The sequence below is a fragment of the Macaca nemestrina genome, chromosome 1 (genome assembly GCF_043159975.1).
Source record: "Macaca nemestrina isolate mMacNem1 chromosome 1, mMacNem.hap1, whole genome shotgun sequence".
In the NCBI taxonomy this organism is placed as follows: domain Eukaryota; kingdom Metazoa; phylum Chordata; class Mammalia; order Primates; family Cercopithecidae; genus Macaca; species Macaca nemestrina.
This window is the reverse complement of record NC_092125.1, coordinates 181,845,417-181,868,571: the sequence shown is the minus strand read 5'-3', so window position 1 is coordinate 181,868,571 and position 23,155 is coordinate 181,845,417. Positions and strand designations below refer to the sequence as shown.

General features: G+C 36.5%; 1 protein-coding gene across 3 annotated transcripts in view; it reads right to left on the bottom strand.

Annotated features, from left to right (window-relative positions):
- LOC105495043 (nardilysin convertase) overlaps positions 1 to 23,155 on the bottom strand; it is a 98,325-nt gene that overhangs the window by 12,908 nt on the left and 62,262 nt on the right. For all 3 annotated transcript variants that reach the window (XM_011764174.3, XM_011764175.3, XM_011764176.3), the window contains 15 exons: positions 21,549 to 21,644; positions 19,925 to 20,047; positions 17,758 to 17,815; positions 16,055 to 16,128; positions 14,313 to 14,382; positions 12,576 to 12,653; positions 10,956 to 11,076; positions 10,813 to 10,871; positions 10,311 to 10,365; positions 8,150 to 8,254; positions 6,433 to 6,556; positions 5,455 to 5,541; positions 2,953 to 3,072; positions 1,676 to 1,727; positions 588 to 738 (listed from right to left, as the gene is read on the bottom strand). In XM_011764174.3, coding sequence (XP_011762476.1) covers positions 588 to 738; positions 1,676 to 1,727; positions 2,953 to 3,072; positions 5,455 to 5,541; positions 6,433 to 6,556; positions 8,150 to 8,254; positions 10,311 to 10,365; positions 10,813 to 10,871; positions 10,956 to 11,076; positions 12,576 to 12,653; positions 14,313 to 14,382; positions 16,055 to 16,128; positions 17,758 to 17,815; positions 19,925 to 20,047; positions 21,549 to 21,644 — 1,373 coding nt within the window. The remainder of the gene's footprint in view (positions 1 to 587; positions 739 to 1,675; positions 1,728 to 2,952; positions 3,073 to 5,454; positions 5,542 to 6,432; positions 6,557 to 8,149; positions 8,255 to 10,310; positions 10,366 to 10,812; positions 10,872 to 10,955; positions 11,077 to 12,575; positions 12,654 to 14,312; positions 14,383 to 16,054; positions 16,129 to 17,757; positions 17,816 to 19,924; positions 20,048 to 21,548; positions 21,645 to 23,155) is intronic.

Here is a 23,155-nt window from a genome sequence, read left to right as displayed (position 1 = left end):
CAGCACTTTCAGAGGCTGAGGCAGGCAGATCATTTGAGGTCAGGAGTTCGAGACCAGCCTGGCCAACATGGAGAAACCTATCTCTACTAAAAATACAAAAATTAGCTGGGTGTGGTGGCGCGTGCCTGTAGTCCCAGCTACTCAGGAAGCTGAGGCATGAGAACTGATTGAACCCGGGAGGTAGAGGTTGCAGTGAGCCAAGATCACACCACTGCACTCCAGTCTGGGTGATAGAGTGAGTATCTGTCTCAAAAAAAAAAAAAAAAAAAAGGTTATTCCTGTATGGTAAAAAATTTAGCTAGAACCAATCCTAAATGCCAGTGTTGGTTGTGGAGAAACTGACAGCAAAGGGAAGTGAAATCAATCCTAAAGCATGGGCTATAATCCCATGCACTGCCAGTAATTAATAAAACATATGTTGTTCTTATGTATAGTCAGTCACAGAATAGCTGTCATCAGCCAAGAATATTCAAGATAATCCACATTAATAAACATTTCTTTCTCTGTACAGCATCCCATGCACATAACTCTATATAAATATGGTATTTTAATGCTCTCTCTAAGGAAAACAGAGTACTTGTACTTACAGGTAGTTTGTGGTTAAATCCTTTCACTCGAATAATTAAACCATGTTCTCCAGCTACCAGTTTATACTCCAGCTGTGCCACATCTGCTTCATAAGCTGGTTCCGCAAGGTTATGCGTAAGGATATTGACAAAGATATCAAAGAGGACCACACTAAGAAGTACAAAATGCAAATGGCATCTTTAATTGGTAAGAAAGACACAGGAAATAGATTTGCTTCAATTTAGAGTAAGCAGCTTCATTTTTAGAGAGTATAAATTCTCTACTCCAGAATGTAAAACTGTATGCTGAGTTCAAAGGTAATACAGCTTACTCAGGATTCAGTTTCAGAGGTGTATTATAGAATTCCTACCTTCAGCAGTGCTTCCCAATCTTTTTCACATCAGGTACACATACAAAATGATAATATTTATATTGTACAATGAAGTAAATGGAATAGGCATCAGCAGCACTGGCCTGAAGGCTCTGTCTACCCTCCAAGCCTAGGCATTCTGACTGATTAAAAATATGAGGTATGGGAATGCATTTTTTAGAGTGAATATTAACAAATTCTAGTGCTGCTTGTCATTTTAAGTTTGGATTTTACAGTTAAGTAGGAAAAGAAAGAAGAAATGCACCAACATTTCCCAAGTATTTCCTCTGTTCAGATACATTTTAGGCTCTCTGGCCTCCCACAATGAAAGCTGTCTACATAAATATATAAGGGATTTGCTAAGAACAAGAATAATCACATTCCTTGGCATTCTATAAATACAGAATCAACAGATCCATCAGTCTCATTATAGACTGGACACTCACCCAAACTGATCTTTAGGGACTTTTCCCCATCCAGTAATTGGGAACTAATTGCTCTAGTCTACACTATCAGCATGTTTCACCAATGGGCGCTGGTAATGCAACAGCCACAGTTCCATTTTAATGTTTGGTAATAATACAAATAACTTGTTTGGAGCACAGAAAAAAATACATAAATCAGCAACATAGCTCAAATATGGATAGAGAAAATGACAGAATGATTTAGAATGAAACAAACAAAATAGTTTTTCAATAACTAAAAAATATATTTTCCGGAAAAAAGACACTTGCTTACTTTGCTGCAGATTTCTGTATCAAGGGTGAAATTAGATGGAAACGTATATATGCTGAAAGAAAAAAGACCATAGATAGAAAAGGTTAGGGGTCTCAAATATTTTATACATCTGTTATTTTCCCCTAATATAGATATTTTTAATTCTGAAATAAACTATTAATCCTTAAATCCTCAATACATCTTTATTCTTAAGGGTCTTCAAAAAGTAGTATTTACCATTCCAAATAACGAGTTCCAGAAGGCACTCTTTAATCTATGGGAAGACCAGACGCATGGGCAGATACACAGAGAGGCCTATAAATACTCGTATTTATTAATAGCTTCAGTCAGGAAAAATTCTTAGAGCACAGATGTTAAGAACATTAAGGGAACAACCCCAACATTCACACAAATTTAAGAGGCTTTCCAAGGAAACTGAATTTAAGGAGGTTTTTAGAAACTCCTAAGTTATTCAAAAAAAATAATGAAAATAACTTCCCAATAAACTCAAGAATCCCACACAACTACAATACAGTTGTGTTTTGAGGTTGGGGATATGGGTTAAAGGACATACAAGAGCACCCAGCCTATGATTCCATGTGGCTTCAATAAGTTCCTTATGCCATGTTCGAGAACAGAACGGTAAAAAGCAACACAGTTAGGGCCACAATATTAAAGATAAGAACTTTAGAGTCTACTTAACTCTATACTATGCTTCCTTTATGCTGAAAACAAAATGGTAGAAGGAGGCAGTTGGTGGGGATTTCACATTTGTAATGCTGGACTAGGCTATCTATTATGTCTTTGAATAATTCCCTTGTATATTCTTACCTCTTTTTAAAAACAATGTTCAAATAACACCAATTCTTTAAGATGGCCAAATACCTGGCTCTGCTTTCATTTAATTGACAGAAAAAAACCTAAAAACAATTTCATTCTAGCCTTAAATGTTCACTTCCTGGACACTGGAGTCCACAAGGATTTCTGCGACAGCACAGGAGCACAGTGTAAATCTGGTGGATAAGCCTAGAAAAGGTCTTCAAATCGAAGGGGGAAAGAGAAGGAGGTGATACACACAGGGGAAACAAGTTGCTGCCAAGTGGAGAAATATTTGTTTTACTTATTTTACTCCTTTTAGGGAGGGTGAGAGGGCTTCAAGGTGGCTGATAGAGGCACCCAGCCCTAGCCTCCTCCACAAAGGAAGACCAAAATAGCAAGCAGATTATCACATGTCAAACAGAGCATCTAAAGAGAACACTGGAATTCAGCAGGGAAGTAACAGGAGGGCAACATTTTACCTTTGGGGATTTTGAATTTGTTGTCTTTCTTATACCACAGGCAACCTTGCGGAGTATTCACAATTTTAACTGGGTATTCTGTTTCAGGGCAATCGAAAGCCTTCAACGTAAAGTCCGTGGCTAATAAAAGAAGATAATAATAATTCACTCAAGTATTTCAGCAGGAGTCCCAGTAATCTGGCTTCAGGAGTCTAAGTAACTTTTCTGTGTGGCAAAAATAAGCCAAATTCAAATACTAGAATATATTAAATTCGTAGACCAATACTGAAGGGAAAACTATGTTGGTCTTAAAGTAAATAAACTCTAAAGATCTGGAATTTCCCAACAACTGATTCTGATTGCTACACATTCTGCTTCATTCCCTTTCTTAAAGACAATTTTAACTGAGAGAGGAGCCTTTAGTCAGGATAGTTTCATAAACCAATTTATGAAACAATCCATTAATTCATGAGAATGCCTTTTACCAAGCTTATGCTATACATCTGAAAAGTTACAAAATTGTTCTGCTCAAACAAGTCAAACTCTTCCTTTTGGTTAATTAAAACGACAGTTTCATCAACACACAGATGAAAAACAGCTAATTTTTAAAATTTGAGTACTTGCTATATTTATGTAAAAGAGCTGGATTTGGTAGGCATGGTAGCTCATGCCTGTAATCCCAACACTTTACAAGGCTGAAGCAGGAGGATCACTTGAAGCCAGGAGTTTGAGACCAGCCTGGGCAACATAGAGAGACCACATCTCTAGAAACAAATTAAAAATTAGCTGGGCATTGTGGTGCACACATGTAATCCCAGCTACTCAGGAGGCTGACACAGGAGGACTGCTTGAGTTCAGCAGGTCAAGGCTGCAGTGAGCCATGATCATGCCATTGCACTCCAACCTGGGCAAGAGAGTGAAACCCTAACTCAAAAAACTGAAATAATAAACTAACTGGGTTGTTTAGATTATTTACAGTTCAAGATGTGAAACTGAAATGTCTAACATAGAAAATACTTTGTGTGTGTTTGTGTGTGTGTGTGTGCGTGATGGAGTTTCACTCTTGTTGCCCAGGCTGGAGTGCAGTGGTGTGATCTCAGCTCACTGCAACCTCGGCCTCCTGGGTTCAAGTGATTCTCCTGCCTCAGCCTCCCAAGTAGCTGGGATTACAGACATGCGCCACCATGCCCAGCTAATTTTGTATTTTTTAGTGCAGACGAAGTTTCTCCATGTTCCTCAGGCTGGTCTCGAACTCCTGACCTCAGGTGATGTGCCCGCCTTGGCCTCCCAAAGTGCTGGGATTACAGGTATGAGCCACAGGACTTGGCTAATACTTTTTTTAAAAGGCTTTTTTTTCCTAATGGAAGGCAAATTCACATAACATAAACTTAGTTATTTTAAAGTGAACAATTCAGAAGCATTCACAATGTTGTGCAACTACCACTTCTAGCTAGTTCCAAATCATTTTCATCACCCCAAAAGGAAATCCCCTACTCCTTAAGGGATTGCTCCTCATTACCCACTCACCTCAGCCCCTATCAATCATCAATCTATGTTCTGTCTCTACGGATTTATCTTTTCTGAACATTTCATATAAATGGACTTATCTCTGACCTTTTGTGTCTAGCTTGATGTTTGCAAGGTTCTTCCCCATTATAGCATATATCAGTACTACATTTTTTATGAGTAATATTCTAAAGTATGTATACATCACAATTTGTTTATACATTCATCCACTGATGGACATTTGGGCTGTTTCCATCTTTTGAGTATTGTGAACAGTGCTGTGTGAACACGAAGGTCCATGTATTTGTCTGAGTACCTGTTTTCAATTATTTTGGGTATACATTTAGACATGTAATGAATGGCTAGGAAATACAGTGTTCTGAGTAAATTACAGTTATAAGCAACTCTAAAACCTTGGACCTAGGATTGGTAGCTTTCAATTATTTTTTTCTGCAACTCACTTAGAAATATGTTTTCCACTGCAAGCTAGTAGACAGATAGGCAGACATCTGAAACAAAAGTTCTTAAAATAACATTCTTTCTACATGCAATGAAACATTTTGCTATTTTCTATTCTAACTGATTTTTTAATGCTTTCATGGCTCATTACATTGACCTTACAATCTATTACATTGACTTCACAACCTTCTAATGGGCTGCCACCTGCAGTTTGAAAAGCAATAGAACAATCTGGAAAGATAATGGCAATCCCTAAGGAGACTGGTAAGGAAGAATCAGCTACACTATACAGGATAAAGCATAAACTTCAGAGTCCCAAGATCTGTGTTTAAGTCCTGGTTTCTCATTCACCAACTGAACAGTCTTGTACCAGTCACTTTGCTTTTTTGACCCCCCGTTTTCTCATTTGGAAAAGTAAGAAAATAGTAATGCCAACCTCAGAATGTTACTGGGAATCTCAAATATAAATTCCTATGATATGTTGTAAAATATAATGTGCTATACAGGTGCCTATTAGCACATGGATGGATTATGTATAAAAATTGCTATTTTACTGACCTATGTACTTGTTTTCAGCTGGAAGATGAAGATCTGGATTTAATTCAAAATTACTACTCCACAGTTCAGCCCAAGAGTTTTCAATATCTGTAAAGGAGAAAAATAAACTGACCCAATAAACAATGCAATGTTCAACATTCTCTTAATAATAAACTAGTTATCAGCTGGCCTACAAATCAATTCTCCTTTCTCAGGAAAACTGTGACTGACACATATCCAGGCATTCTAGAATCGTGCTACTCAAAAGTGTGGTCCCAGCAGCACTGGCATCACCTGGGAGATTGTCAGAAATGCAGAATCTGGCAGAGCACGGTAGCTCACAATTGTAATCTCAACACTTTGGGAGGCTGAGGTGGGTGGATCACCTAAGGTCAGGAGTTCGAGACCAGGCTGACCAACATGGTGAAACCCCAGACAGGTTTCTACTAAAAATACAAAATTAGCCAGGCGTGGTGGTGTATGCCTGTAATCCCAGCTACTCAGGAGGCAGGGGCAAGAGAACTGCTTGAACCCAGGAGGCAGAAGAAGTTGCAGTGAGCCAAGATGGTGCCATTGCACTCCAGCCTGGACAAGAGCAAAACTCCGTCTCAAAAAAAAAAAAAAGAAAGAAAAGAAAAGAAAAAGAAAGAAAAAGAGAAATGCAGAATCTCAGGCCCTACCCAGACCCTCTGAATCATAATCTGTATTTTAGTAATATCTCCAGGTGACAAAAATGCACACTGACATTTGAGAAGCATTTTTCAAAAACTAATTCAAAACTCTGCCCCTAAAATACCAAGATAACAGAATTTTTTCACTAGTTAGTAAACATAAACATAGCAGAAAATAACTTCCTGTGCAGTAGTATAAGTAATTTTCATTTCAAAGTGAACTTTTAAAAAAATTATACTTTTTCCCCCTCTAGAACCATTAAATTATTAAACCTTTCCAGGTAAGTTAAATATACCTAAATGTAAGACAATTGTTAAAATATTTTACCTTCTATACTATACTGAGTTCCAAACCATTTCTCCTTGAGGTCACATTTTCCCTCATTAGCACCAGACAGTAAAACAAGATTTGCTTTTTGAGGAACTAGCTGATTTAAGGCTTCAGCAATGACCTAGTGAAGTGGGAAGAGGGGAAAGAGATATACACAATTTCAACCTAATACATCTCTGTTAAAAAGGCAAAAATCACATTGTTAGGTACCTCCAAGATCTATGCTCATAAAAATACCTACAGTTCATGAACACCCTCATTTACAAAGTCTCATCAGTGTTTCAGAACCTTTTTTCCTACTTTATTGAGGTATAGTTGGCAAATATCAAGTATGTTCTTGATAATGCTTTAAGCAGTGTTTATCTTAAATCCTACATATTAACAGCATTAGCAGTAAAAACAGCTATCCTTTACTACTAAGCTTCCACTGTGAGCCAGGAAGTATTTAACACACATTTCATTTATTCCTAAAAACAATCCTAAGACAGACTGATTTACACAAAATAAGAGTCAGCTTCAGAGGGTGATGGTTAAGTAATTTGCTCGGTTAAAGATTATGTAACTTGTACAGAATAATACACAGCTAGAAGTGGCAAAAGTGGAGTTCTAACTCAATTTGTACATGCTACCAAGGACTATGCTCCTAACAGCTATCTTTTATATCACTTCATATCCAGGAATCAGTAAAACGCTGCCAAGGTAGGGCCTCCTTCAATAATCCTCCAGCTACAATAAGGACTAAACAGAATTTTGTGGCTTGGTTGGGAAACCTAACTACTACTTAAACACCATTTATTTAAGCAAAAAACAACAAATGGTGGTTCAGAAAAAAACACAACCAGCCCCTACCGGGCACAACCATCCTAGTGACATGGCAAGAATGTATGGTTGTTCCTTCCTCCTTTACCTTTCCCTGTCCTCTTTAAAATTAATAGTTTAGGAATGTCTATGCTAAAATTTCTCAAGGAATGTCCTATGTTGTAATTTCTCAGTCTCAGCACTACTAACATCTTGGGTCAGATAACTATTTTAGGATCCTGACTTCTGCACTATAGGACATTTAGCAGCATCCCTGGCTTCTACGCACTGGATCCCAGGAGCACCCCACGCCCCGCCCTGAGTTGTGACAACCAAAATGTCTCCAGACAGTGACAAATATCCCCTGGAAGGCAAAGTCACCTCTGGTTGATGCCTGCTATCCTGTATGAAACAAAATGACTTATTCTCCACTAGTGAAGGAATGACCCCGACCAACAATTCACTGGCATGTAACATTATCCCTGAGTCATATGTTTCTAATTCAGGGAACCTTTAAGTTTTCTTATAAATATTTTCAAAATGATTAAAAATTTAATTGTCCCGACTCTGCAACTGAATTAAAAGGTGAGCTAAACAACTAAGTACTTTTTACAGGGAAACCACATAATTCTTAGGAATCACTTCAACTATTTCAGTAGATGTTTCAACATTTGAAAATTATTAAAATAGTACCTAACAAGTACTGATTTTGATTTTCTCCTCTTATATTAAAACTTAATTATGTAAAAGAAACATGAGAAATTATTCACAAAACTATTGATAATTCTGTTTAAACAAAAATCCTGACTAAATATAACTAAGTTTTCTTCGTTCCCATGGTTCTTAAATACGTCTCCGTACTTTCTCACCCTCCTCTTCCCCTAAAAGTAAGTTTTAGACATATAAACCTACTTACTTCTGGCTTGTATTCAAAAAGAAGCTGATCTCCAGTGAGAATGTCCTGCAGTGGGTACAGCTGCATGTTCTCACACATGTTTTCCACATACTCAACTGGATCTGTCTGTAAAGAGGTCAATTATTTCACACCAGAACTTCTCCATTATTATATTTGATTTACCACAAGATACAAATACTTTCTCCCTTTCTTATTAACAATGAAACCAAAAGCTTCTGAACAGACAAAACGAGATATAATTGCAGCTTAAGAATCTGATGCTCAGTAGGCTGTACACAGTGGCTCACGCCTGTAATCCTAGCATTTGGGAGGCAGAGGTGGTTGGATTACTTGAGACCAGCCTGGGCAACATGGCAAAACCCTGTCTCTACAAAAAATGCAAAAATAAGCTGGGTGTGGTGGTGTGCACCTGTAGTGCCAGCTCCTTTGGGAGCTGAGGTGGGAGGGTTGCTTGAGCCCAGGAGGTTGAGGCTGCAGTGAACCGAGATCGTGCCACTGTACTCCAGCGTGGGCAACAGAGTGAGACCCTATCTCCAAAAAAAAAAAAAAAAAAAAAAACTCTAAGAAAATATAGCCATAGCTACTCCCTTAGGGAGCTTAAACTCATACCCCTCATGCATCATTCTGAGCCCTATAACCCATTAGGTTCTAGTCATTATCACAGCCTCTTAATGACAGCAATTACCACACTGAACTATGAATGCCTGTTTACCAGTCAAGTGCCCCACATGACTATGTGAGCAATAAAGGCAGGTGACCTATCACTACAGCACTATCATCTAAAAACTATTTGTAAAAAGCATGAATCAAATCAATGCAGGACATTTAGCAGCATCCCTGGCTTCACTGGATCCCAGGGGCACCCCACACCCCACCCTGAGTTGTGACAACCAAAATGTCTCCAGACAGTGACAAATATCCCCTGGAAGGCAAATGTAGAAATCAAGGTGTGTTGGGCCGGGCACAGTGGCTCATGCCTATAGTCCCAGCTATTCGGGAGGCTGAGGCAGGAGAATCCCTTGAACCCAGGAAGTGGAGGTTGCAGTGAGCCAAGATTGTGCCACCACACTCACACTCCTGCCTGGATAACAGAGCGAGACTGTCTCAAAAAAAAAAAATGTGTTAGCCAGGCAAGGTGGCTCATGCCTGTGATCCTAGCACTTTGGGAGGCCAATGCGGGAGGACAGCTTAAGCCCGGTTCAAGGCAAGCCTGGGCAACATAGCAAGACTCTGTCTCTAATTTAAATTTCAAAATAATTAAAATGTGAGTGTCAGATAAAAGTCTTGAGATAAAAAGGTATATTCACAAAAACATTATTTCAATTTAAAACTGAAAGAATGACCACCAGTTCACTGATACATGAAATGGAAATATTTTTCCAGAGGAACACAGTCAATTCAAGTATTTACCGAGCACCCAGATACACAGACTCTTAAAACTGACAGATCCTTCAGATACCAAGTAGTTCCAGTCCCATGTTTTACAATGAGGAAACACAGTCGGATTTTTCCTGACTAGATGGCTAGATGGCTTGCCTAAGGTCACACAGTGAGTAAACGACAGGCAAAGTAGACATCAGAACTCTGACCTCATAACACATCCAATACGCTTCCCAAAACACCACACTGCCCAGTCCTTTACTAGACTCCTGGGCTCAAGCAACCTGCCTGCTTGACCTCCCAAAATGCCTGGATTACAGGCAGGAGCCACAGTCCCCAGCCTGTGAGCCTATTTCAATCAAGGAAAATGCTCTCCTTCCCCTGAATTCCAAAGCACAATGTTTCTAACATTCTACATGGTAAATATAAATTACCTTATAGAATGTCTTCACAATATTTGAATTCCCAAAATATTAAATACCATAACAAGTCTCCATGAATGTTTATTGAAGGGATAGATGGATGACTATGTAGATAAATGATTACCACACAACATGATCTGTGTCATCTGCTTAATCCTCTCACTGCCTTATCTTATTCAATATAAATACTCACAAACCTAATAGTTAATTTTCAGCTAGCTTCAAGGACATCTAGAGACTCACATGACACAGAATGGCAGAATTAAAACTCCACTGACACTTTCAAAAAGAGGAACAATGTCGACACCAGTTTCAACTCAGTCACAGATAACATGCAAAAAGAATTTGACTTCCAGTACCTGTTCTTGGTAATGAAATTCATTATCCTCAATTTTCCGAATCTCTTCAAAAATTCTGTGAAGGAGAAAATTATAATTAGAAGATACATTAAAATTTCTGCCTACTTGAGGGAGAAGGGCGGGAGGAGAGAGAGGACTAGAAAAGATAACTATTAGTACCTGGGTGACAAAATAATCTGTACAACAAACCACCGTGACACAGTTTACCTATATAAAAAATCTGCACATATACCCCTGAACCTAGAATAAAAGTTTAAAAATTTCTCAATAGAAGCATCAACAATAAAAGAGAAGCATGAAAATAAAGGGACTGGCCACATATGTATAAAGTCTTAGTGTACACTCACATGTAGAGGGATAAGGATATGGAGACAATAAAGGAAACAGAGCAGAAAATGCCTGAAAAACCATCAAGGCAAGACTAAAGCATGTCTACTGGCAGCCTGAAGCCTCAAATATACCAGGACTGGCTCGTGGCCTCATTCCAAGAAGTGTTTATTACCTTTTTTCTGGGCCTAGCTTCTGCAGCATTTTTAAATACTGAAAGACAGTGTAAGCAACCTGAAAACAAAACATCCAAATTAGTCTTTTGCATAAAAGGATACCTAGGTAAAAGGAAAAAACAAGTCAATTTGAATTATTTACCTCATAAAAATGTTCATAACCCTCATCAGTCAATGTAATAGAAATGCTGAACACTGAATAAGTAGAATTTTGCTCAAATCCCGTCTCACCATTTCCACCAAACAGTGCAAGAGCCCAGCATCTACAGGTGGGGAAAAAATTAACCCAATCAATGTTCCTGGATTGGCGTCTACAGACATTCAAATTAACAAAATATAGAGGCTTTCTATGTAAAATTTAGAAACCTCAGCCTTTGATGTAAACATATACTTTCCAACAGTAAATCTAAAAGTGCAAATTTTAAAAGCACAAGGCCTCCCAAGGAATTGTGATACATTTAGGAATCACCAGAAGGAAATAACAGTCTTTGTTTAATGCAAATACGAACAGATACGGCAACATAGTAAAACATTAACAGCTTTATTAAACGAAAACCATTCCTTTTGAAGAGAACAGCACAAAGTATTAAAATGATGGCTGCTGGAAAGCATTTTGCTTACCTTTTTTTTTTTTTTTTTTTTTTTTTTTTTTAAAATAAAGACAGTGTCTTACAATGTTGCCCAGGCTGGTCTCAAACTCCTGGGCTCAAGCAATCCTCCACCTCAGCCTCCCAAGTGCTGGAATTACAGGCGAGAGCCACCGCGCCCAGCCTCACCATTTTTGAACCTGACTCCTAGGAGAGGCCTTAAGACACTTCTAATACATACTTACATCGAATGTCAAGTGAGTTCTTTAAGGCTGTTAGCTAACCTACATAGGTTGTCTAAGGAACAAGAAATGAGACTATACCTTTCTCTGACTAGATTAATTCTGAAAAATTACAAAGAGAGGACACCAGAATAGAGTCTGAAATTCTAATAAAGCTCAGTCAGGTAGAAACGTTGTGCACAGCTCAAAGCATATAACATATATTGTGTAAGGTACATATGAACCCAGTATCATTAGTTTATTATTTTATAGTTAACTCTGCCCTCTTAGTTCTCTTTGAATGTTCTAGTACACACAAGTGTCTTAAAAATATTTATTTAAATTTCTCATCTATCCTTCCATTCTCATACTATTTCATTTATAGAAAAATCAAACAAGGAATTACTTTAATGTATTAGTCTTGATTATAAAATTATATTTCTATTATTGGGCTACAGGTGACTTAAACAGGTGCTTTAATGCTCAGGAAACATTCTGCTAACATGGCTGCATATACCATTTGCAGTCCCACCTATTAATTATGATTTACCTACCCAATGAAGTTTTCATTAAAGTCCAGCTTTGGGGTTGGGAAAACCTGGAGATCCATAGCATTTAAATAACTGATTTTTTTACCATTCAGTCAAATATAAATTATTGATTAGAGCTAATTCTTTTACGTAATTCTGGAATCTATTACTTTCATTTATGATTTTTTAAAATTTTGTGTACAAATAACTTCCAACAATGGGCTAAAAGGTAGCTTACAAGGAAATACACAAATATAATATGGATATTAAAATAATATAAGTTATTAAAATGACTATAACTAAGCATTAAATCTTATTCTAGGCTTCCTGGCAGCTAAAGTAAAAGAATGCATTATATAATACTTATTGTCTATTATTTTTCAGAGATTGCTATACTGAAAATACTTATTAATTGAATACTTGCTTTTTCCTAAGGAAAGAAAGAATGCTGCCTTTGCCTTCATGTCCAACCAGCCAGGATATATAATGAAGTGGCTTCACCCTTTTAAAAAAATTTAATGGTTAGAAGAAAAAAAAAAAGGTATAAATACACCAGAAAATCTTACCTCTAAGGCTACAATAATTTGAAAATATAATCATAAACTTATTCTCACATATGTCCACTAAACATGAAATTGTAATTAATTTAATAGCAGGAAGATAAAAACAGAAAATATAGTAAAATTAACTCTTTCATTTGAGATTACTGAAGAGTACAATCATCCCAAAATTTAAGGGCACTACTTTTTCTCTTGGACACCAAACTTACCTGCTCTCATGATAAATCTTTTTGCTTTCCCCAAAATGAAATGTAGATTCCTTATCGGTTTAGAACCTAATATAGGTATGAATCACTGTCTGTAAAGCTTTTGGTACTATATTGGGCTCTGTGGTAAAGTGAAATGTGTTACTCAAAGGGTCAGAAAATCTTGATTCTAGTTTTAGTTTTTCCTTTAAGTAAATCATGACCTTGAGCAAGATACTGAACTGTATTCTTTTTCTCTTCACTTGCCCAACTACTTACTGAGTTTTCATGAAAATGCAGTAACAAGTATAAAAATGCTTTATCACATACTAATAATATAATAGTCCGAGTAATTGTGCACATGCTGTTCAAACTGTCTTTCCCACTGGCTTCTACTGTAATTTTGTTAAAAGTATTCCTACCACAAAGACATACAGAAAAAAATTTAGTTTTCTATTTCTGTATATATGAGAAAATTTAATTAGGTTACACAGTTAAATTCTGTAAATTCTTGAAAGTCAAGATATGATTTTCAACTACGTTAAGCAATCCTTAAAGCCCATACAACCTTGTTTAAAATATGAATTTGGCTGGGCACAGTGGCTCATGTCTGTAATCTCAGCACTTTGGGGAGGCCAAGGTGGGTGGACTGCTTGAGCCCCATCCGCCTCCCAAAAACGTTAAATTTTTACCAGTTGATTAGCATGTATTTCTAATTAGAAAAGCATTTGTAGGCACTGACTGATGCTTATCTTAAATAACTCTCTGGCGCATGCTATACTGCTCATATAAGATAACTATATAGACAAGTAGAATCCTTTCCTAATTTGCATAAACCTGCCCTAATTCAGAGGAGTAAATCCTTGGGATTTATGTACCTAGTCGTATTACCAGTCCAAATTATTATTATTTTGAGACACAGTCTTGCTTTGTCGCCCAGGATGGAGTGCTGTGGCGCAATATCAACTCACAGCAACCTCCACCTCTCAGGTTCAAACAATTCTCATGCCTGAGCCACCTGAGTAGCTGGGATTACAGGTGTGTGTTACCATGCCTGGCTAGTTTTTTGATATTTTTAGTCGAGACAGGGTTTTGCCATGTTGGCCAGTCTGCCAGGCCCAAATTATTTAACTTTACTTTTGACAAGATCAAAACAAATTACAAAAGTTAGCATTCACACTAAACACTTAATATCAAAGACTTAAGAAAGGCCACTATAACTGAGAAAGCTCTAGTTTTTATATCCAAAAAATAGTGAAATACATAGCAAGGCTTGAAAGCTCCTGGAGTAATCAAGTTCCAGGTTACTGCATTGCTGTTTATAAATTCAGAACCCCCAAACTTAAACCATTTAGCATGCTTTAAAAATGATTCTCACTCGGTTCTAATGAAGTAAATTTTCCCTTAAACTCTTACCTGTAATGTTGCTGTTGAGGAGGAAGTGCCCATGTGATGGTCAGAGCATGAATTTTTCTGATTGGAACAACTAAACAAAAATATTTTCCAGAAGAACAGATATAAGTGTTTCTCTATAACTTTTACTATATTACAAAAATGTTTAAAATTCAATATATTTATCTTCCAGTAAACAAGGGAAGGTTAAGGACAACGCACTTATTCTTTCAACTTGCCAATTTTCCAATTCGAATAATGCAGTTTTTGTAAATTTCTTTTTTATTTGGTTTCAGAGGTAGAGAAAGCAGGGATAAAAGAACTATGAGGATATGAAATGCTGCTGTGTATGGATCTCTTCTTGCAAGAAAGGATACAAAACTAGGAGTCAGGAGACCCATGGCTGAAATCCAGTCCTACCCCTATCTTGCTATATGTGCTTATATGACCTGAGAAAATCACTTGCATTTAAATCTTTCTGAATCTGTTTACTCATAGTAAAATGAGTGAGTTGGGTTAAAGTATCTCTAGGATTCTTCCCAATGCTATTATTCTATGAATAGGAAAACTAAAACCAGAAAGAATACAATCAAAAATAAGTTGTCTCTGGAAAGAGTTAGCTTAATATTAACAGAACGGAGCCAGCAGCTGAAGGGTGTAACAAAACAGTCACTGATTAGAGGAAAGGAAAAGGAAAGAGACTGGTAACGGGCTGAAGAAGGAGGGAATACCTAAAGTAATTAGTAAAAAGAGAAAAAAAAAATCTGTCATGATAGAATAAAGAAAGAGAGATAGTGAATTAAGAATGTTTCTGCAATATTCACTATAGGCAAATTGTTAAGTAAATTGTAATGTAATCACACAACTCATTATGTAGTTATTACAGGTATACTATTAAATGAAACAAAGCAGGAGACAGAATTATATATATATTTTAATCTCAACTTTGTTAAGAAAATATACCTATTAGAAAATCAGAAAGAAATCTGGAAGCCAGACGTGGTGGCTCACACCTGTAATCCCAACACTGTGGGAGGTGAAGGCAGGCAGATCACTTGAGGCCAGGAGTTCGAGACCAGCCTGGCCAACACGGTGAAACTCCGTCTCTACTAAAAATATAAAAATCAGCTGGGCATAGTGGTGAGTGCCTGTAATCGCTGCCACTCGGGAGGCTGAGGCAGGAGAATCACTTGAACCTGAGAGGCAAAGCAGTGAGCTGAGATCGTGCCATTGCACTCCAGCCTGGGCAACAGAGCGAGACTCTGTCTCCAAAAAACAAAAAAAAAGAAATCCGATACAAATGACTTCTCTTGATGGTAAGATTTAAGGGTGATTTTTCTCCCATTTCTTGACATTTTATATTTTTATTTAGCAAATATTGCTTTCACAAAAAGGAAACGATTTCCAAAGTGTTTTCCCTCTCCTCTATTTTCATTCATTTAAAGGCAAAAAAGAGCAGAATATAAATAAAATGAAACATGAATGAAATTTAACAAAACGGAGAACAAAAGGGAAGAAACGTAAAGCAAGGAGAAAGCATGAAATAGACTGAAGTAGCAGCAGGGCACCAGAATCAAACAATCTGCAGCTAGTCAATGGTCTGCTATCTATTATTAATTAGATCTCCATTGCCCATCTACTCCCTTTCCAACCCAGCTGTATTTTGTGTTGTGTTCTCATTTTCAATGAAAATTGGCAGCCTCAATTAGGTTATGGAGAATGTGCTAAAATTATTTCAAACAGTTTTAAACTTTTGGTTCACAAACCTCTATAAAGTTTGTTAAATGCTGGTGTGTCAAACGGATCCGTTAAATGGCCAAAGTTTGGTCTGGGTAACCCACTGAAAATAAAACAAATACATACAAATTTAATTGCAAAAGCCTTTATAAGCAATATATTTAGGGATATCTAACTGAGAGATATTTATAATCTATTCTACATACTCCTTGGAAAGCATTCCAGGCATGAACAAACAGATGGCAACACAGCCACAAAATCTTCAGTTACACAATCTGTTCTTAGCATCAGCCCAATAACTCAAAAGTCTTCACAACTCAAGAGATAGAGAAGAATGAATTTAAAGGACCCCCTCTCACCCCAATATTTACTGACCTATCAGCCCCATTTAATTTCAGTTCTCCTCCTAGACAAAGCCATTTCAGAAAGAAACTTACACTAGAGATAATACTTTTCTAAAATCAACAATTATACATGAAGTGAATATTAGGTATAAAGCACTATATCAGGCACTGTGGTATTTAAAAGACTTGGTCCCTCCTAGGGGCTTCTACTCTGGTTGAAGATATTGTAACTTTAATATTTCTTCCAAAACACAGTCGATGCAAATTAGTATTAAATGCCTTGAAGAATTTTTAACCTGTCTAATTAAGGAACCAAAGTTATTAGTGAATAACATATGAGATTTTTTTTTTAATGCTCATCAGGGATTGACAGAACCTAATTAATTCCTCTATTAAATATACCTCTGATTTTATTAAAGTTTCACATTTGACATTTCCATAGTTCACACTCAAGACTTCTAATCAGAAAAAAAAAAAGCTCCACAAATTTCTCATGCTTTTGATTACCTTTACATACCAAAAAGCACTGCTAATTATCAATGGCAATTCATATAAAGCCAAATCAATAATAACCAATCAGTTGTCATTATAAATTATTCTAACATTTTATGCTAGTTTCTTTCATAAATTTCAAATAATTATGTATTAGAAGAATAACTGGGAAAATCCACAGGTTACTCATCCGATGCAAGAAAAAATACCTGTTTTCATTAATTTTGTTAAAATGCAAACTACTAGGTATGGAAAGAAAGATTTCATTGCTTCAGAATTAAATTTTTTGTAAACTTTGTAACAAAACTGTAGCAGTAATGTATCTTTTAAATATTTGTACTATTTTGATGAATTTGAGTTGGAGAAAAAATGTTTATATCATCCTGAACTGAAACTCTACATACAATTTCTTATAAAAGAACATCTGGTTTGACACTATGAAATAGGAGTTTTTCAGGCAGTATGGAAAGTCAGTCATCATCTAAAAGATTATTTCTTTTATGGGGAAAACCAGTGCAATATCCAAACAACTGACGTAAAAAAAACAAATTTTCAGAATACAATTTGTCCCAATGAGGGGGATGTAAATGTGCATATTCTTCTGCCTCTCAGATAGTATTTTCTTTTGTATCACAGGAAAGCTCTAAATAAATGTAAAAGGAGGCATAAATTTTTCAGAATTATTGCTTACTATATACATTTACAAGCCTGTAAATTTTGAACTATGGAAACTTGGCTTGTCATCTTAGTTTATCCACTCAAATACTGTGTGATTTTGACATTCATTAAGTTTGTTTAGGTCTTAATTCTATCACCTGTGTAAAAATGAAAAAGCATACAAGATAATGGTCTCTTTAACTCTGAAGGTGTATGATGTATGAAAATAGATATCTTACTTGTTTGGTATCTGAGAGAAGATTTCAGTCACCCACTTTTCCAAAGTATCCAGTGTTTCTTGAGAGGGGAGGACAGGGAAGACACAGGAAAATACAATGACATTATTCAAGGTAGAAATGCAATTAGATTTCTCAGAGATCTTTAGCTAAAAAACAAAGGGTTATTTTAATTTGGCCATTACTTGCCACTCCTGAATGGATTAATAGGAAAAATAACAGTAGAAAAGAAAACCTTATGACACAGAGAATTCTATGAGACTCCTTTATTTCTCCCTGGTAAAGTTAGAAAATGCATACAAGTTTAACAAAAAAAATATATCTTTAGCATTAGGCTAGTGTGAAGAACCAAGAGATAAGATTATGCCAACCATCCTACGCCCATTACAAAACTTACATCCTCTTGGAAGGCTTCTCCATACTAACCCATATTACATTAACCTCTCCTTTCTGCCATCTCATCAGTACTTTTATATTCCACTTGTTTTACATTAATTTACACTTGCTGAGGTTTTAACTCATAGGTCTTCTTTTTAGTCTTTATATATATATAAATCATACGTATATATGATTTATGTTTTCCTTTGATTCACTTCTTATATTTAATAAGAAATTCTTTTGAAATTTATAGTAAAAAAACAAGATCTAAATGAAAAAGGGAACTTTTTGCTTTATCTGAGTGACCATCATTGAAGAGTATTTGTTAGTTCTACCAGGCACATGAATTTCACTAATTCTCAATAGAGAACCCCATTATATAAAACATGGGATTTAGACTAATGGACTTCTGAATCTATATTATACTATTTATATAGCTGTTTGACTCTTAAATGGTATAATTAATGCTTAAACTCTAAATTCTATGAAATCTACATTGTACATAGTTTTCATCAAAACTCTAGCCTAGGCACAGTGGCTGGGGCCAGTAATCCCAGCTATCTCAGAGGCAGAGGCAGGAGGATCACCTGAGCCCAGGCATTTGAGGCTACAGTGAGCTATGATTGTGTCACTGCACTATAGCCTGAATGACAGAGCAAAACCCTGTCTTGTTAAACAACAAAAACTCTAGGACTTGTTTTAAAATTTTGAAATAAGCATTAATAAGCTCTTATATCTGTCATCACAGAGGAAGAAAATACAAAAGAAACGGAATAACTAGTTCAAGAAAAACACATGGAATTATTTGCAAACACAATAATCAAAAATCATGAATTAACTTGTATACCAAATATGGAATTACCTAATTTAGCAAATGTAAAAGGAACCTAGAAGCAATTTGAACAAAAGAATCTACCATACCATGTAACTTTACCTTCAAGTCAACTTTAGTGAACTCATTTTGATCATAAATGCAAAAATGTTTTACATGTAAGTACCAAGTCAGATTTGATCTTAATTTTGGCAATGTAAAAAGCAAACTTTATAAAAAGGGGAATCACATTAGGGTGAGAGGATTAGCCTTTCAAACAGAAATGTGCAAACTATAAGGTATGTTAAATGGAATAATTTAGCAATTTACTGACTTTGAAAAACAAGTAGGTTGAAATGTAAAGAAAACAAAAGAAAGCTTCCATGATTTCCTTAATGAGAAAAAGTTAATGTGAGTTACTGAAGACAATGATCAAAGAAGGAAAATAGAGATATTCATCAGTCTTTACATTTAAGATACTTCTGCCACTGAGGTATTCACCAGTATTTTATATTTAAGATACTTCTGCCATTGTCACCATGATCAATCTCAATTAATCATGCCATTTTTACAGGACCTTATGTAAGAATGAACAAACCAACACTTTGCACTGTAAGAGTTTGTAATTACTATAGAGTAAATGTAAAACTACAGACACAATTGCAGCTGAAGGTGGCTTAAAAGATCAATTCATGACCTATTAGAATGTTAATACATTCATAGACCAGCCTACATATCTTATCTTACAAATAAGACCTATTTCTGTAAGAGATTTGCTTGAGAATCTCATCATCTTGTGTTTCCCTGAGCTTTGCCACTAGCTATGTGACATCTCCAAGTTCTGATTTCCTTTACCTTGTATTAAGGTCAAGCACTAAAGTAATTAATAGTACAATAGTACACTGCAACACCGATACAGGCAAACAAATCCTAAGAAAGCACTACTTCAGGGTAACTCTAAGAGCCATAATAAATAGTTACCTTTGGATTGAACCACTAAAGTCATGTAATGAGCAGAGTAGTAACGCATCCAGAATTCTCTCAATCTAGCATGTGTATCAATATTATTCTTTTTTGGCTCATGCTTGAGCGTCTCAGCATTTCCTATAAAAGAATGAAAAAAATCATAGATATAACTAAGTTCACTTTGTTAAGTCTTCTACATCATCAATGCATACTTAGCTACCATACATGATTAATGAAATAACCCAAGTGACTCAAGAATATTGAACCAGTGTGCAATAATGTATTAACATTAATGAGACAAAAATGCATAAGAAACAATTCTGAAGTATATTTTAATATCCAAGGAATTAATCTCTGGTTGGGAAAACCTTAAAAAAACAGACAATAACTCCCTAAGCTTCCTTGCTTAATAATTAGTCCAGCAGTATTCAATCTAGGTTCTTTCTAATTATTTTAATAATAGGTTGTGTAATTCTTTTTTTTTTTTTTTTTTTTTTAAGACAGCATTTTGCTCTTGTTGCCCAGGCTGGAGTGCAATAGCATGATCTCAGCTCACCGCAACCTCTGCCTCCTGGGTTCAAGCAATTCTCCTGCCTCAGCCTCCCAAGTAGCTGGGACTACAGGCGTGCACCACCACACCCGGCTAATTTTTGTATTTTTAGTAGAGACGGGGTTTCACCATCTTGGCCAGGCTGGTCTCGAACTCCTGACCTCATGATCCACCCGCCTTGGCCTCCCAAAGTGCTGGGATTACAGGTGTGAGCCACCGTGCCCAGCTAATTCTTAAAAATAAAACACATGAAGCAAGAATGCCCTATAAAATGTATATAACTGTACAGAAATATACAGGGAAACAAAGCACCCTTTAAAGAATCATTTAGATCATCTCGTCCTAAATTTTACTCTGTAGTCAACAGGATTAATATGAGGCTGTAACTAAATCCTACCACTAAGAAAATGCCATTATGAAAAACAGACACCAGTTAAACAGTTTACCAGATGAACAAAATTAAGTCACAGTTAAAAAAACTCTTACAGAAACCACTGCCAACTCTGTTGACAAATGGACATGTCAGGCTGAGGTAGAGCGCGGACTTTATAATCAGATAAACAGATGTCCAAATCTCACATCCACCACTTACTAGCTGTGGGATTTAAACAAATTACATAACTTGACTGAAATTTAAAACAGAGATGGGGGTCTCACTATGTTGCCAAGGCTGGTTTTGAACTGGGCTCAAGTGATTCTCCCACCTCAGCCTCCCAAAGCATTGGGATTACAGGTGTGAACCACCACGCCTGGCCTAAACCTGTTTATCTTTAAATGGAGATGATAATGGTACCTATCTCTGAACATTGTGATAATGATCAAATGAAATAATTCATGTAGTGCTAGCATAGTATCTGGCACTTCAAAAGCATTCACAAAATGTAAGGTATTATTCTTGCTATATTCATAGTTAGAGAACCAAATACTGGCATATTTAACAACTTCGTGTTTGAAAGGCTAACTAGCTATCCTAAAAGGCAAAGGGTACCTAGGGGCTCTAGCTTTATAATTTTCAATTCCTTATCAACTTTTCTTATTCTAAATCTTAACAAGAAAATATGAAATAAGATGATGTATTTAGTATCTTACCCCAAAAAAATTTTCCCATAGGATGTCCAGGTCTAGCAAGGCTTCCAAACAACATTTCCTTTCTGTTTGCATCAGAAGGCCTTGCAAGTTGATATTCTGTCAATTTTAAAGAAACACGTAATAAAACAAAATTCAGTATCTCCTTTATTATATGGAAATTCAAACTTACAGAACAGAAAGCAAGGAAGTAACAAAAATTAACTTTATGAATCACGTGTTATAAGACTGAAGTGAGAAACTCAGTGATCCAGGCCTGGCTCTATGACTTAATATGACCTGTAATTTTGGGTAAATCAATTCAGCTTACCAGAGTTTTACCCTTATTTTTCAAATGAAACACAAGGTAGTTAATGATCTGAAAGTTTCAGCTCTAGGATGCTATGTACAAGATTTTACTGATGAAAATGCTCATAAAATATTAAACCTTGTATCTGGGAACTTGGTCATATATATTGTTTAAATTTCTTCCGAAAGCAACTATGTTAGTAATAAAGTATGATGGCTAAGAACAATCACTTTGAAGTCAGAAATACCTTGGCTACCGCTAAAGACTGAATGTTTGTGTCCCCCCTACCCAAAATTTCTACGTTGAAACTTAATCCCCAATGTGATGGTATTTGGAGGTAGGGGCCAATGAGAAATGGTTAGGTAATAAGGGCAGAGCCCTCATGAATGGATTAGTGCCTTGTAAAAGAGACCTCAGAGTGCTCCCTTGCCCCTTCTGCTGTATGAGGACAAAGAGTGAAGGCAGTTGTCTATGAACCAGAGAGCTGTCACCAGACACATCTGCCAGTTCTTTGATCTTGGACTTCTCAGCCTCCAAAACTGTAAGAAACAATTCTGTTGTTTATAAGCCACCCGGTGTGTGGGATTCTGTTATGGCAGCCCAAATGGACTAAAAACCGCTAGAATTGCAGTTCTGACACTAAGCTCAATAACCTTGAGGAAGATCTAATGTACCTGATTCCATTCCTCCAAAACTGTAAGAAAATAAATGTTTTATTTCAAGCCACCACATTTCTGCAATAACAGGTAATATAGCAGACATGTAAACATATCTACGAAAAGTGACTTAAGACCCCTTGTAACTGATAAAAATAGAGTATAAATAGCTGAACACTTAGAGACCACATTTGGAAAGGAAACAAACATTAAAAATAAAGAAGTAAGTAAATAAAACTAGAGACTGCACTTTGACACATAATTAAGATTTAAAAAGGCATTGGACATGCCTTTCATCTCAATCAGTAAGACACACTATGTAGACAATTATATATGTTTATATGAGTATAAACTATCATTAAAATAAAAAGTCAATTACTAAAAATAATTTCTCGGCCAGGTGCGGTGGCCTACGCCTGTAATCCCAGCACCTTGGGAGGCCAAGGCGGGCGGATTACGAGGTCAGGAGATCGAGACCATCCTGGCTAACACCGTGAAACCCCGTCTCTACTAAAAATACAAAAAAAAATAGCAGGGCGTGGTGGCAGGCGCCTGTAGTCCCAGCTTCTCAGGACGTTGAGGGAGAAGAATGGCGTGAACCTGGGAGGTGGAGCTTGCAGTGAGCCAAGATCGCGCCACTGCACTTCAGCCTGGGTGACAGAGAC